The 16201-nt window shown below is 41.5% G+C and overlaps 2 protein-coding genes across 2 annotated transcripts; both read right to left on the reverse strand.

Moving 5' to 3' along the window:
- Nucleotides 1–1923: 1923 nt before the first annotated feature.
- Nucleotides 1924–10551, reverse strand: LOC144631382 (uncharacterized). Its single transcript, XM_078489808.1, has 3 exons — nucleotides 10070–10551; nucleotides 3106–8982; nucleotides 1924–2328 (listed from the first exon to the last, which is right to left on the reverse strand). The coding sequence occupies exons 1-2, from the start codon at nucleotides 10540–10542 to the stop codon at nucleotides 3123–3125; spliced, it is 6333 nt and encodes a 2110-aa protein (XP_078345934.1). The 5' UTR covers nucleotides 10543–10551; the 3' UTR covers nucleotides 1924–2328; nucleotides 3106–3122.
- Nucleotides 10552–14078: 3527 nt separating this feature from the next.
- On the reverse strand, nucleotides 14079–15844 carry LOC144647065 (homeobox protein H40-like; the record flags this gene model as incomplete). The annotated part of the gene is made up of 2 exons (XM_078506812.1): nucleotides 14079–14803; nucleotides 15659–15844. Coding segments are annotated over 2 exons (354 nt in total), but the record flags the coding sequence as incomplete, so codon positions are not given.
- Nucleotides 15845–16201: the final 357 nt, after the last annotated feature.

Consider the following 16201-nt stretch of genomic DNA (forward strand, 5'->3'; position numbering starts at 1 on the left):
ATAACAGTTGGTACTTTTCTTTCAAGACATAGCAGTGCCGGGAAACGGTGCAAATTCACCCAAAACTTTTTTTCTCGGAAAGTATTTATATTAATACGTGTACGCTTGTAGAATGCGAACAGAGGCGCATTTTGTGCCTGATGTTTTACGCTGCCGAGATATTTTTCCATTTTCTGAAAACATATCGCTGAGAAATATCTCGGCGGCGTGAAATATATAATATCAATTGAAAAATACGTCAGAGTATACATTCAACGACCGAAAAATGGTGAATCATCTGGAAATCATTGGGATTCTTTTAATTAGCATAATTTGCAAAACCTAGCTTTTGCTAGACCGATAGCCATTATCACTGTTTTCCCTTTCCCTTTAGCATGGCTAATAGAGGGAAATGGTTATGAAGTCCGTCAAACTTTTAAGGAGCAAACAAGATGCAAAGATTTATGTTGGAATATGGTCGAGTATCTACGACCGTGCACAATCTTTTGTTTTGCCCTTTAATAATCATTATGTATATACTACGTAACAGAAACCTGGGAAACGTTTCTACTGGTTAGATTCTCGGACAGAAGAAAACAAATATTTGTTTGTGCACGATCAAGGCCGCAAAAATGTGAACTAAACAAAGAATTTTGTCAAGCTTTATAACCATTCCACTCTATTGACTATGCCCTTAGCAACCATTCGTTTGCGACTGCGCACACTAGCTTGCCAGGCACCGCTATGTCGCACTTCCAAGTCCTTTCAAAAGGCAGTTTCTCTCCCCCCTCCCCCTCCCCCACCACCCCTGCCCGGTGCAAGAAGACCTTTCTCGGCCTCAAAGAGAGGTGTTGAAAAGTCTAAAAACCAAGTTCTGCCGTCCTGTGTTACTTAGGGTAATTTTATGAAACACTTTTTTTCTGTTCTGATCCGAGGCAGGGGGAAAGACGCGATAAACACCCTTATACTGTGACAGGGATTCTTCCCGTACTCGGAGATTGGAAGTCTGGGCCTGGTACTAATCTAGTTCCTTTGTACACCGTCTTGAGGTTGATGAGGTTCTGATTGGTCAAATTAGGAACCCAATTAGTTTTTTGTGATAAAGGGCCTGTTCGCACTACGCGAAATTTTGTTTGTTTTACAAAAAACATCTGTCAACACAAAGCTTTTTTAAGTGCGAACGATTTTTTTCACCCACCAAAATTTTCGCAAGAGCCACCAAACTTCAAAGATGCCTCGACTAGCTTTGGAGGCCGTGAAATTTTTGTCAGGCGAGAAAATCTATTGTTTCTTGACAGTTAACCTTCATCGAGTCATCAAATGTCAAAATTGATCCTAACCAAATCAATGTTTACGCCGCTATTTTATAGCGATAGCTTTCACAAAAGATGAATTATAGAGGAGAGAAACACCGATTCCCATTCGTTTGTACCGAATGCATCCTATCAAGTTGTTCAACTCTGCTTTAACTATATATATGGCTATCAATGCGACTCTCAGGCGGGCAAGTTACGGTCACAGCACTGTCAGTTCATGCCAGCGAGTTTACGATTCTCAACTCGCTACCCAGCAGCAGCTGCAGTTCTTCCAAAAAGAAGGCGCTTAAAATCATTCGAACGTTTCTTCCTGACTGAAACGAAAAAATGAAGGAACGCACACGAAACTTGGTTTCTATTTTGATTCGATTGATTTTTGTGGCTTCACATATAATTTGCATGTCTCAAGTGCGAACGCGCCCGCAAAAACCAAAAATTCGCAATAACAAAATTTTCAATTTTTTTGTAAACACCAAACCAAAATTTTCGTCCTAGTGCGAACAGGCCCAAAGTTCCCAAAAATGTCTTTAAATATTTTCGCGTGGCAACGCCATGGCGCACTTCACTGCATGAAAATGTACTTTTACTCATGGAAATCATGACAGACAAAAAAAAATCGACGGTTCCCTTCTATAAAAGTTATTTTTATTTTTAAGTCCCACCCCAAGGCTTTTAAGGCTTAAAAAAAACTGTTGCGAGCTTCACTGAGACTTAAACATCACAAGAATCATCTGATCAATCAGCTCTGATCTTTCATTTCGTTTACAGCATGCTTGTTCATGATGTCACATAACGGCATATATATTTCAATTTAAGTATACTCTCCTGATTAATGTCTAGGAAGCGAAATGTCTTAACGAATTAAGTTTTTCTGTTATTACTGAAGCAGGCGTTTTTAAAGTATGTATTTACAGTCAGCCAGGCAAAGGATGACAACGATTATGGAAGGCTATCCATCCCTTAAGCACTCACGAAACCTGACAACTTCATCTTTGCATGTGGAAATAACGAGAACCATAAGTTGTACTACCACCTGTAAAACAATACAAGAAAAGATAAAGTTAGAAAAAAATTACAAAATTTTCGTGATCAGCATCTTATGTCGAAATTGGTAGTGATTATGGCATTTACAAATGATACCTACTTTTTCCGAGACAAAACATTAAAGAAACTGTTGTCTCGAAGATTAGCTAGGACGCTGTTTTGAGGAGGATGCCGCCAATAACCCAAGACAATTCTCAGATATGCTTAAGAGCAATGCTTACATGCCATCAATTAAAATGCGGCTAGGAAACTTTTTAGTTACACCAAATGTTGAGTTATACCCTAAAAAAATCTTTACCAAATAACTACTTGTCTTATAATCAAAATCTTTATTCAAGTCTGGCCAATTTCAGAATTTCGATAGCGCCGTGAAAAATTATCTCCCAGTGTAAAAAGATAGTTCTTCTGTTGATAGCAAGTGTTCAAACCCCTCAGGTGTTCAAACACAAGGAAAGTGTATAGTACCGAATTTCAAAACCCGAAAATCGCTTTCCTTTTCTATCTTCATGATCAAATTAAAAAGGGTTTGGCGGAAATTTAAACTAAATCGGGTTTGTTTTATACCTTATACCTATTTATGAGCAAATAATGGGAGGAATCAAATTTAATCTTCTGACCATATGTAATTTTCCAGGTGGACTAGGTCACTCCAGAAAGACATACTGCAGCTTTATCTGCAGCATTTCACGTTTTTTCCAATTTAATTTGTTTTATCCATTACGAACTTATGAAGGTGTGATGATAATTATACTCAAGTAATACTCACACCGATCGCAACAACTGTCAATCAAACGTAACATCGTCTCCAAGAAGTACAAACGCAGCCCAGTGTCTGAAATGTTTGTACAGCGCTGACTCTCTTAACTTCTTGGCGGACAGGTGAAGAGCTTCGCTTGCACTCTTATTCTCCCGCATCAAACTCCTGTAGAACACGTTCATGAAGACTTTAGTAGCTGCATCGTTCACGGGCCACAAAGACATCAGAACGGAGCGAGCACCAGATCCAAGAAAGGCCCGAGCAATTCCGACAACTCCCTCCGCTGTCATGATCTTACCACGTCCACTATTGCAACAGCTGAGTACCACCAACTTAGCCCTTATGCCGACTTTTGCGATGTCCTCCATTGTCAGCATAAAATCTTCCTTTTTTGCCATTCCAGCAGTGCCTATGTTTGGTGCAAGGGCAATTTCTCCTCTCTCTGGATCACCATGGGCTGCAATATGTACCAATCCGACATCCTGGATTCTTTTTAACACCTCTTCCTTAGTAGCTTGCTCTCCAATAAGCTTAAAGTATGGTGCTCTGACATACCGGGAGACCATGTCTGCCTCAACTCTGGAATTTGGTAGAGGTTGTAAAACTCCGACCTTTCCCTCAAACTCTACCAGGCCAACGGTCGGATCTCCCACAATCAATGCTCCAGTTTGAGAATGGTATTCTTTGGGGGAGTCTTGAATGACCTGAAGCGATGTGAGAGAGGGAATGAGGCGTATTCGACACTTGTCTGCCAAGCTTTTTCCAGTGGAATCTTGCAAGGCTGCAAATGGGACCAAGAACATGCCTCCTTCGGGGATAATGATGATTTCTGGACCATTGATAAGACCAGCAACTGGCTCAATTATCATTTGGTATAATTTTTTAAGATTAGCTTCTCTTTCTTCTTCCTCGTTCCCCCTTAAATGGTGCTGATTGGTTGCTTCAGTTTGCTCGTCTGCTGATGATGATTCCTCTTCATAGATTGCTGATAATGATCGGTCTTCAAATTCTTCTCCGTCGTCTACAGGTAAGGATCTTAAAGTTGTTGTTACCAGACCTTGCAAAGAGGAGGTATCTGACAACTCTGTTTCAACAGCTTTAGAGGCGAACTTTATTTCTCCACCCTTTTCAACGAACCAAAAATAGACCTTTTTCGTTATGACGCTAATGAAGATAAAATCACCTTGCTGTTTATCCGACAGGCTTGCCAGTGAACTCAAAGTAAATTCACTTGTCACTTTCGTGACCTCCTGGATCCCAAAATTGGCAGCCATCAAGTCTACAAGTGCACGAGCTCTTCCTCGTTCTGCTGTACAGAGGGCGTCAGCTACTTTGCCAAGAGAAATTAGCAGCAAGGTAAGTCCCTTGTAAAAAGAAAAGCTTTGGTCATCTAGTGAAAGCTTGAATTCATCTTTAAGAGACTCCCTGATATTTTCGTGGCCTTTTATGCTCTCAAGGAAATAGTCAGACGCTTTCGTGAAGCTTTTATCGTGAAAATGACTTACACCCAGACTGTATAGGATCAGGTGTTCTTTACCTTTCATTCCAGTTTCTTTGATGATTTTGAGTCCTTTTTCCAGGTAGCTGATTGATTTCTCATACTGGCCAAGAGCATATTGAACATTTCCGAGGTTGACATAAGAAATTGCTTCTCCTTCTCTGTCTACAACTTCTTTTCTGATTTCAAGAGCTTTCTCGTGAAACCTTATTGAGGCATCGTATTGGCCACGAGCATTGTAGAAACTACCGAGATTGTTGTACGATAAAGCTTCCCCTTTTCTGTGTTTAAGTTGAATGCAGATGTCGAGTGCCTTTTCTTGATATTCAATCGCCTTCTCATACTGGCCAAGGACACGGTATAGACCTGCCAGGTTGTTGTAGGATGTTTCTTCTCCATCCCTGTCCTCCATCTCCTTATGAATTTCCAATGCTGCCGTCTGATACATCATTGCCTTCTCGTACTTGCCAAGGGTATAGTACACGTTACCAAGACCATTGTAGGCGGAACCCTCGGCTTGCCTACTACCAATCGCTTTGCTGATTTCAATAACTTTCTCGAAATATTCTATGGACTTTGTATATTGGCCAAGACCCATATAATCGCCTCCAAGCAAGTGGTACGATCTTCCCTCCCCCAGTTTGTTACCGGTTGCTCTGCTGATTTCCATTTCTCTCTCGTGATATTTGATGGACATCGCGCCAGAATCACTTGGACTGGGATCCTTGCCACTGACTGCACTGCCCATAGCGATGGACCTTTCCTGATACTCAGTAGACTTTTCATAAAGGTCGTAAACATAATAACACTGAGTAAAATGTTCGTGAGATGCACCTTCGTCTTCTCTTCCCTCGGTATCTTTCTTGATCTCCAACGCTTTCTCTTTGTATTTGGCAGCTTCCTCGTGCTTCCCAAGTGCATTACTCACGGTGCATAGATTCTGGTAGGATGTGATTTCTTCTTGTATGTCCCCAATTTTCTTGCTGATCTCCAGACTGTTGGTGTAACACACGATAGACTTCTCAAGTTGGCCCTGAACATTATATGCGCTACCAAGACTTTTGAAGGATCTCAATTGTCCCCTTGTGGCACAAATTTCTTTGCAGACTGCTAAGGCGTTTTGATGGTATGCGATAGAATTCTCATATTGACCAAGAGCACAAAAAGTGCTTCCAAGGTTACTGCACGATGCTACTTCTCCTTGTTTGTCTCCAATCGCCTTAAAGATGTCAAGTGCTTTTTCGTGATACTCAGCTGATTTGTCAAATTGTTTTTGAGCATGGTAGATAGTACCTAAATTACTGTAGGAGGTTCCTTCTCTTTTTCGATCTTCAACTGCTTTGCTTAATTCAAGTGCTTTCCCTTGGTGTTGGATTGATTTCTCAAACTGGCCGAAAACATAATTTGCGGTGCCGAGAGCATCGTGAGACCTCATTTCTCCTTCTCTATTGCCGAGTGCTGTACAAATTTCAAGGGCTTCCTCCTGGTTCTTAATCGACTTCTCATACTCGCCGGCATTGCTGTGCAAAAGGCTGAGGCTGCTGTGGCAAGCTTCTTGTCCTTCCTTATCTCCAAATTCTTTCTTGATGTCAAGACCTCTTTTAAAACAGTCCATTGAGTTCTGATATTGACCAAAAATGTAATAAATTCTGCCAAGATTGATGTAGGAAATTCCTTCTCGTACTTTATCGCCAATCTCTTTGTTGATGGCAAGTGCTTTTTTTTCGAACTCGACTGACTTCTCATATTCACCAAGGGCATGGTATGCAATGCCAAGGTTGCTGTAGGATGTTCCTTCTCCTTGTTTGTCATCAATTGCCTTGCTGATTTCAAGTGCCCTCTCTTGGTATTCAATTGATTTGCCGTGATGGCCAAGTTCATGGTAAACACTACCGATGTTGTTGCAGGATGTTATTTCCCCTTCCTTGTCCCCAATTGTTTTACTGATTTCGAGACTTCTGTGGCAGGATTCAATAGATTTCTGAAACTGGTTAAGTGCACAGTATGCGGTGCCCAAATTGTTGTTGGAGGTCCCTTCTCCTTGCTTGTCACCAATGGCTTCCCGGATTTCAAGACTCTTCTTATGATTTTCGACAGCCTTTTCGTACTGTCCAAGATCATAATAGACATTTCCAAGTTGGCTGTATGATCTTGCTTCGGCCTTTCTGGCACCGATTGTTTTACTGACCTCAATTGCTTTCTCCCTGCACTCGATTGATTTCTCATATTGACGAACAGCGTGATATGCGGTACCAAGAAGCTCATACGATTTTCCTTCCGCTAGTTTATCACCCAGGGCTTTACTGATTTCTAGAGCTTTCTCTCTGTAGCTAATACATTCCTCGTATTGGCCAAGAGACTGATAAAGACTACTAAGCTTGCTACAAGATGCTTCTTCTTCCTTCTTGTCGCAAAGTGTTTTGCTTATGTCAAGTGCTTTCTCGTGATGCTCAATGGCTTCATTTTTCTGACCAAGGGCCTGATATACAGTAGCGAGATTAGAGAAGGTTGTTTGTTCTCCTTGTTTATCGCCAAGGGCTTGCGTGATTTCAAGATTGCTTTGATAATAACTGATAGCTTTGTCATACTGGCGAAGGCCATACCACGTAGCTCCCAATGCGTTAGCGGACCTTCCTTCTGCCTTTTTGTCTCCAACTGCTCTACTGATTTTACCAGCTTTCTCGTGACATTCTATTGACTGTTTCTTCTGGCCAAGTGCGTCATATACATCGCCGAGATTACTGTACAATTTTCCTTGTTGGTTCTTGTCATCTATCAGCTCGCTCGCTTGGATAGCTTTCTTAAAATAGGTGATACATTGCTCAGCCTGTCCAAGAACACGGTAAAAACTTCCGAGATTAATGCATGAGGCAGCTTCTCCGCGTTTGTCCCCAATGGCCTCTCTTATTGCAAGTGCTTTTTCTTGGTGCTCCACCGCCTTTCCATATTGCCTGAGAGCGTAGTATAGAGAACTCAAGTTACTGTAGCATGCTGCTTCACCTTGCATGTCTCCAGTGGCACGGCTTGTTTCAAGTGCTTTCGTGTGGCACTCCTTCGATTTATCATACTGACCGAGAGCGCAGTATGCATAGCCCTGGTTGCTGTACGAAGCTGTCTCACCCCGCCTGTCTCCAATTTCTGCGCTGATTTTGAGACTTCTCTTGAAATAATCAATCGCTTTCTCATATTGGCCTAAATCGTTATAAACACTTCCGATGTTGTTGTAAGATGTCCCTTCCCCTCGTTTGTCTCCAATTTCTTTTCTGATAACCAGTGCCTTCTCGTGATTTTCGATTGATTTCTCGTACTGGCCGAGCTCGTAGTAGACGCTGCCAAAGTTGTTGTAGGATGCTGCTTCTCCCTGCCTATTACCGATCGCTTTTCTTATCTCAAGACCTTTCTCGTAGTGATCCAATGCCTTTTGAAGCTGGCCGAGATCACTATACACGCTACCAAGTTTGTTGTGGGATTCTCCTTGTCCTTGCTTTTCCCCAATTCCTTCATAGATTTCGAGGGCTTTCTCCTGACACTCAATCGACTTCTCAAGCTGGCCAAGTGAATTATACACACCACCGATGCTGCTGTAAGACGCCCCTTCGACTTGTCTATCTCCGATTTCCTTGCTGATTTCAAGGGATTTCTTCAATAAGTCAAGCGACTTTTGATAATTAGCAAGAGCATCGTGAACACTACCGACGTTTAGGTACGCTCTTCCTTCTCCTTGTCTGTCTTTTATTTCTTTGCAAATCTTAATTCCCTTCTCATAGCAGTTTATGGATTTCTCATACTGGCTGAGGGCATAATACAACGTGCCTAGGTTAGTGCAGATTGTTCCTTCCCCGTGTTTGTCCTCGACTGACTGGGAGATCTCGAGACCTTTTTCATAACATTCAAGGCATTTATCGTATTGACCGATGGCATGATACACTGCAGCCATGTTGCTGTAAGATGAGCCTTCCCCTCGTCTGTTTCCCATTTCTGAACTGATTTCAAGACTTTTCGTTGAGTACTCGATAGCTTTCTCGTATTCACCAAGGGCATGATACACCACGCCAAGACTACTGTAAGACTTTAACTCGCCTTGTTTGTAGTGGAGCTCTTTGCTTAATCCAAGTCCTTTTTCTAAATACTCGATGGATTTTTCATACTGCCCAAGGGCATGGTACACCTCTCCGAGGTTGTTGTAGGTGTTCCCTTCTCCTTTCCTGTCGCCCGTTTCTTTGCTAATCTTAAGAGCTTTCTCTTGGTAATCGATGGATTTCTCATACTGACTCAGAGCATGATAGGCGTTACCCAGAAGACTGTAAGACCGCCCTTGACCGCGTTTGTCTTCTAATGTTTGTCTGATTTCTAGGCCTTTATCGAAATGAAAAATCGACTTGTCATATGTGACCCTCCACGGGAAAACAGGGACAAAGGTGATATCACGCTCACAACACGCTTCCACTCTAAAACAATAGATTTCGATTTTAGCACGCTTAAAGCGTGTTCTGAAACTTGCCTCATTAGTAAAGCCTTTGTTTTACAGGACACACTAAACACAATAAAGCGTGCGTAGCCGAACAAAAAAGCGTGTCAAGCACACTAGGTGTGCTCGCTCGCACGCCTAGCGTGTTGTGCTCGCACGCCTAGTGTGTTGTGCTCGCACGCCTAGTGTGTTGGGCTGACCTAGTGTGTTCAGCACAACACACTAGGCATGCGAGCGAGCACTAAAAGCGTGTCCAGTCTACCTAACCTACCATTCCTTCGCGAAAACGAAAATACGAGGAAAAAACTTGTGTTGAAAGGGGTTATTGTTACGAATTTCAATTCTCGAGAAAACATCCAAGAAAGTTTTGCACCGTGTATAGTTCAGCAAAAGCTGCAATTCCAGTTCCTAAGGATTTCAATTTTCTTGTTCAGTCTTTTATAGCTTTTCGCTATGTTTTTTTTTTTCAGCGACGCCATTTTTGTATCGCGGCTAGAAGATTCGATTCCAGTATTTCGCGGCTTTTCTCTTGTACGATAGGAACGCCTGGTCTTTCACAGGCAATGACATATCTTTATATTTTTATTGGCTACCAGTTTTTGTGGGCCGAAAATCGTTGAATTTAGTTGACTCGCGAACAATTGGCACTCTTGAAACTCTCTTAGAACTAGATCGATTGGCAGTGTTTCGAGATGTCTAAGCGTGACTTCGAGTCGCACGCTAAGCGTGACTTTGAGTCGCATGCTAAGCGTGTCTTCGAGTCGCACGCTAAGCGTGACTTTGAGTCGCATGCTAAGCGTGTCTTCGAGTCGCACGCTAAGCGTGACTTCGAGCACACTTATCAAAACAAAAGGTTTAGCGTGCGAAACAAGGCTTGCGTGTCCTGCATTGTTGTAGTGATTAAATATGTGCATATCTGTGTCACAAGACACGCTAAGCGTGCTGTGTTAGCGTGTTGTGAGCGTGCTATCACCTTTGTCCCTGTTTTCCCGTGGAGGGTCACATATTGGCCCGCAGCATAATACACCTTACCGAGTTTGTTGTAAGATTTTCCTTCCAAAGGCTTGTTGCTAATTTCTTTACTGATCATAAGCGCCTTTTCAAAATGCTCAGTGGATTTATCGTGTAGACCGAGGGCATAACACGCCCCACCAAGATTGATGTGTGCTTCAACTTCTTCATGCCTGTCTCCTGCTTCTTCACTGACTGTAAGCGCTTTCTCGAAGTACTCAACAGATTTCTCATGCTTGCGAAGAGCATTATAGGCACCCCCAAGCTTGCTGTATGCATTCCCTTCTCCAGCGTTATTTCCAGTTTCGCTAAAAATCGAAAGAGATTTTTCGAAATATTTAATGGATTTCTCGTGTTGGCCGAGATCGTGGTAAGCACTTCCGAGGTCAATGTAAGAGTTTGCTTCTTCTTCTTTGTTTCCGGTTTCCTTGAAGTTTTGTAAGGCTTCGAGTATTCTTTCCACTTCCATGGCGAATCGTTCCTGTTTAATGATAATGAAAATCAAGGTACTATTTGTACGTTTTCTACCGGAACTCGATAGTTGTTTATTAAAATTGTTTCTTGGAGGTAAAAATCGTGTGGAAGTTATTGTTAGCTATGAACTGTTCTTAAAAACAAACAGGCAAGGTCACTAATCAAACTATTCGGCCAAAATAAAACGAGTACTGTTTATTTTGTTTCGCAAACCAAACAATGCCGCGGTTAACATTTTCAACATATAGAAACTGCGCGCGTGTCATTTAATTCCTCCACTTGGTGATCTTTTTGTGGAGAAATGATCTCCCATAGAGGCAATTTCAGACGTTTTTATAGCACTTTTCAATGAAACATCGGTATCAAAACGCTGGAGAAATAGGGTGTACTACAACGTCCATCAACCACTACATTAAAAGCCCCGTGTCTTCAAGATCTAACGCCGTTGTTGTAGCTGTAGAAAGTAGTTATCCCTCTTGAAAGAAGACCAGTTTTTAAGAAAATGAAATGTTATTTTGACGCCTGAAATAATACATGAAGGTGTTCTTTGTGAATCTGCTATAGGTTGCCTCTGTGGTTTACCATTATGTCCCTGGAATGAAACTATTATGAAACAAATGCATTCTTTCAGTGAATCGCATCCGTCAGAATCTGGATCAACATTCCGCAGTTAAAATGCAAGGGCAGACGTCTTATTATATCGAAGAAGCAGAGCAAGTGCATGCGCCCTTTCTTATGACAGCTATTCATGAAAAGGTACGTGAATAACTGAAGATCAACTTGTCCCTGACTTAACTTCCCTTATATGGCGTTGTCAGGTACAATTAAGATCCTACAACGCTATTTCTATTCCAAAGGGAAAAAAAGCGAAAAAGACAAGAAAGTTTAGCTCAACTGCAGCTACACAGCATAGTGAGGATGCCTGAAGCAAAATACTTTGAATGAATTTACTACAAAATTATATGGGAAAACGTTACCAATAACTGGCGAAGTCATGGGTTTCCCGAATTTTTTTGTCCATATTTCTTGGAAATCTGCGCCATTTTCGGTGAATTCAGACTGATAGAACGTTCATTTTAAAAGCTAGAGATAGAGAAGACAGTTGCCTTTCGACCACAAAACTAGAAGTCGGCCGGTTAAATAATTGTAATATCCTGTCATTTATTGCGAGGTCTTGAATCAGATCATTACATAGACAGTGTCTTCATGATAAAATTTTAAATGTATCGTGAGGAAACTACAATCCAAGAGCTACAGTATAGGCAGGGGAATTTTGCAGAACGCAGAACGCAGAACGCAAAATGATGGTCTAACCAACAAGTACAAGCTAACCACAAGCAAACCGGGCTGAAAGCTAACTGCAAGCAAACCGTACCCGCTGACTATTATTCTGCGTTTCTGCATTCTTGCTTTCTTCACCCGGTTTGCTTGTGGTTTGCTTTCACTCCGGTTTGTTTGCGGTTAGCTTTTGTTTGTTGTTAGAGCATCATTTTGCATTCTGCTTTCTGCAAAATTCCCCTGCCGCTACAGTCGCACAAAAATTCAATTCATCTTCTAAGATCTCACACAACAAGTATGTTTTGAATGAAAAGGTCAAACATACAGGCAATCCTAATAACATACCTGAAAAGAAATTCAGACCTCTAATGGCACCATTGTTTCCACGAAGTAACTGAAGTGCAAGAAATCAACTGATGGATCAAGTAAACAAACGTATTAGATTGATCAGACTTATAAAACATGCTCATGGCTAGTTTCGAAACATTTCATTAAGGCTGAAATTATGAATTCGTAATTCGAATTTGTAAGGTAACGATGACATCTCTTTTGTAATCAAATGTATAAATATGCTTGTGGGATTAATTGAGTGAATAATTTTACTCTGTAGTTGAAATGCCTGCGAGAGGTTGATTTGCGGAAATTAAAAAAGAAGAAGCCGATATCAAATACTTGCAGAAGAAACTTAATCTCCTGATAATAACTGTACAGCACTGAGTAAACGCCTTGCAAATCCATGTGTTGTTTATACTTGATAAATCGACCGAATGAATTGACGGAAGTTGATGCATAAAAATTAAATTTTTTTGGCTTGTGTGGTTAAGGTCAGTTTTGCTTTATTTGGACTGGTAAATTGCTTATCGATTGCTTACACTAATTGTGAAGACAAATACAGCAAATCTCACCTCAAATTCTTACGTCCTTTTATGAATTGTATTCCAGACGGCCAATGCTCTGTGTGGAACCTTGCCTGAAGATTAGAGAAAGCAGTCTTTTGTTTCAAGATAGTTTCACGTATCACTGAACTGAAATATTAAGGAATTGTGAGATGAACCGAAATGTAGTACATTGCGAAAGCTTCGATGTAGTTTAAAACTATTACCTGTACGGAAGAATAAAGAATCCAACGCTGCCGAATACGCCGTAAATAACCATTGAAACCGAAAGTTTATCGGAAAACAGGAAGCAGTTCATATATATTAAAACAGCCTCCCCGTGACGAACTCGTTCCCAGGGTCTTCCAGAGCGATTGGCCGACCGAAGTTCACCAGATCCAAAGAATACTTTACAATAAAACATTTGATAAACATAAAGAACCGAACGTGATGAAATATTTAGCAATATGGCCATTTTTAAGGTCTCTAGGCTGCACGTCCAACTTTGTGGTGTTGTCTTAAAAGCCCAAAAAAGTAAAAAAAAAAGGTTGAGGCTGAATACAATTTAAATCTGAAAAATGTCCAAAGGTAACCTTCGGTAGAACACATCCTCTCCAGCGGTTAGCAATACTCCTAACTGGTCGCTTCATACTACTATCACTAGGATAAGCTCAAGCGGTATCTAACTTCGTTCTTGGGCGTTCTGTGAACTTAGAACGATCATATAATACAACTTTCCCGTACCCATGTATACACCTGGGTGAAAAGAGTTACTGTGAGAGTAAAACATCCCTCCCAAGAACGCAACACAATAACCCTGACCAGGGTTTGAACCCTGGTGAGGGTCATTGGCCACCAGTAGACCAGTAGGTCACCGCACCAAATATACTCCTGGGAAAGCTGATCCCCTCCCAGGGTAACCTGAAATCATGCCCTCCCTCCCTACTACTAAGCGGTGGGGGGGGGGGGGGGATGCCTGATCGCAGGTTACTCCCAGGGGTTTCAGGGAACAATGGAACATGGCCATAAATCAATTGGGAACAAGGTAAGAAAAGGAAAATAAAGCTGAGAACACCGGAGCAAAAGCTGTGTTTCTGATATTTTAGGGAACAGGGATCACAAAAATCGACAAAATACTTTTAGGGAACAAGGGAACACAAGGGAAATTTGGGGGGGACAAGGGAACATGGATCTCCTCAGGGGCTCAAAGTTGAAGCTGCCAGACCGAAAGAAAGACGCGAAGTGGTTGGATGTGCGCTGAGATATACAGGTAGACCACGCTTTAATTAAAGATACTGTGGCACACAGAAATTTGTTGTTTACACAGGACTCTTGCGAAGTGTTTTCTCATTTGACTGGTTCTCAACGCAAGGTTTGCAGGGACTTCTGCCAAACTCAGAGATTGGACACGAGGACCTGATAATAATTTAAAGCTATACACACACTAGGGGACTAGTGGTAACTGCGACTAGAATTTTGTTGCAAAATACGAGTATACACTAGGGGACTGGTCCCCGAAGCAAGTCCTTGCGACAAGTCCCTGCGAATAGTCCCCTAGTGTGTGCTGACCCAGTTTATGATTAAAACGCACACGAATCATGTGATCAATCAGCTCTTTTTTTTCGTATACAGCATGCTTGGTTATAATATCATATACGTATTCACACGATAACGGCACACACGTTCTAAGTATACTCTCCTGATTAGTTTCTAGGTAGCTAAATCGGTCCTGAGGTAGTAAAGTGTTCTGTTATAACTTTAGCGTAAAATCAACTTTTTTAACATATTATTACTTAATGATCTGTTCAAATGTATCGTAGTATTTTCTCGATCGGCAGCTAGGTTGTTTTATATACAATTATCCACCAACTCTTAACTATTTTGCTTCTAGGTATAAACATGCGCACGAACACGCAGTGAAGGCTGCGTCTTCTCCTAAACTTTGTTAATGGAACCCAGGCCACATTCATCTTTCCAAGCCTCAGTTGCAGTTGGATGTCTGACTTCGCACGCCATTGAAAACGGACTAGCAAGGAAGTCAGGGAAATGTTGCTTGTTCTCCTTCCTCCATTTGATTCGGCGATTTTGAAACCAGATTTTGATCTGTTATAATGACAAAAAAGGCATTCGAGTTATTAGCGCCTGTCACCAAAAATAATATAAGGTGAGGGTTTCGCGCAACACGGTCCCATAAGTTGTATAACAAATAAAAAATAAACGTAACGCCTTGAAATTAGGATTTTTGGGGGGAGTTACCGGCCTTTTCAGTTTTGCTTTTTTTTTAACCTGAAGAAGGCAGGTACATCCCAAAACGTCGGTGTTACATCAGACAATATCGCACTATAAAAAAAAAAAAACGACAACAATTTCTTTATAGAGCGGTTTTCATTTGAGTGTCGTAAAACCAAAACCAAGGTAATCACTCTCACCACTTACAAAGGACTTTTGTAGTCCAGCAAACCAATCAAAACCCGAAGCAAATACAGGTAGCCGGCGCAAAGTGCGGGAAAACGGAAGTGTGTGTAGACTGTCCACAGTCTCTGTATTTTTCAATTCAAAAAAAGCGAGAGAATCGGCGAGCGAAGCGAGCGTGAGCGCGCGGAGGGGGAGGAGGCGGGAGCGAACACCACCCACCCTCTCGCGCCTCCCGTTTTGCACTGGAATCCAGTTCTCTCGCCGTTCTTTCCCCGCGCTTGGTTTAACTTCTCATAGGATGAGAAACTGGCGCGAGTTTTTTAAGTTAATCACTTAGCGTAGTAATGCAAAGCTAACGCAAATGCAAGTTCGCTCAAGTGAAAAATGCTTTATCGTCGATGATTTGTTTTGAAATAAGGAACGAAGAGACGAGGTCCGGGTAGCGACGGATCTTGGCAACAAAGTCCCACTGAGAAAGACACAGTGAGTGCTAGTCCACAAAACGTTTTACACAGCGCAATAAAAAACAGATTGAAATATCACCTGTGTCTCAGAGAGGTTCAGTGCCTCGGCTAACTGCTGTCTTTCAGCGCCCACAATGTACTGCTGGTCAGCAAACTCTGATTCCAGTCGGCTCAGTTGCTCGCAAGTAAAGATGGTTCGCTTTCGACGCTTTTTCTTGTTGCCCGAATTGTAGCGCTGTTGCCTCGAATCATCTCTGGCTATATACAGAAACGTTATTCATTAGATCGCTTTCAGAAATTTAAATCTTATTATTATAGGCTTTGTTTCATTGTTTCAATTTCTGGGCTTTATAACATGCGCTAACCAATCATAAGGCATTTACTGTTGTAATTTAGCTGTGCAAATTAAAGCCAATCTTCGCTTCGCTAGATTTTTTTTCTTTTTTTTTTGTTGCGCTTGCCAGCGCTTATATATTTTTACTTCAAATAACGAGTATAGAGAACGGCTCGGGGATTCCCGAGAGTTTCGTTTGATAATTTATTGACCATTGTTGCAAGACTGCTTTTATATAAGCAATTTTTGTTGTAATATACAAATACACGTATAATATTTCAGATTTCA

This window comes from Oculina patagonica, chromosome 1, assembly GCF_052425735.1.
Source record: "Oculina patagonica isolate OP01 chromosome 1, crgOcupat, whole genome shotgun sequence".
NCBI classification, from domain to species: Eukaryota; Metazoa; Cnidaria; class Anthozoa; order Scleractinia; family Oculinidae; genus Oculina; species Oculina patagonica.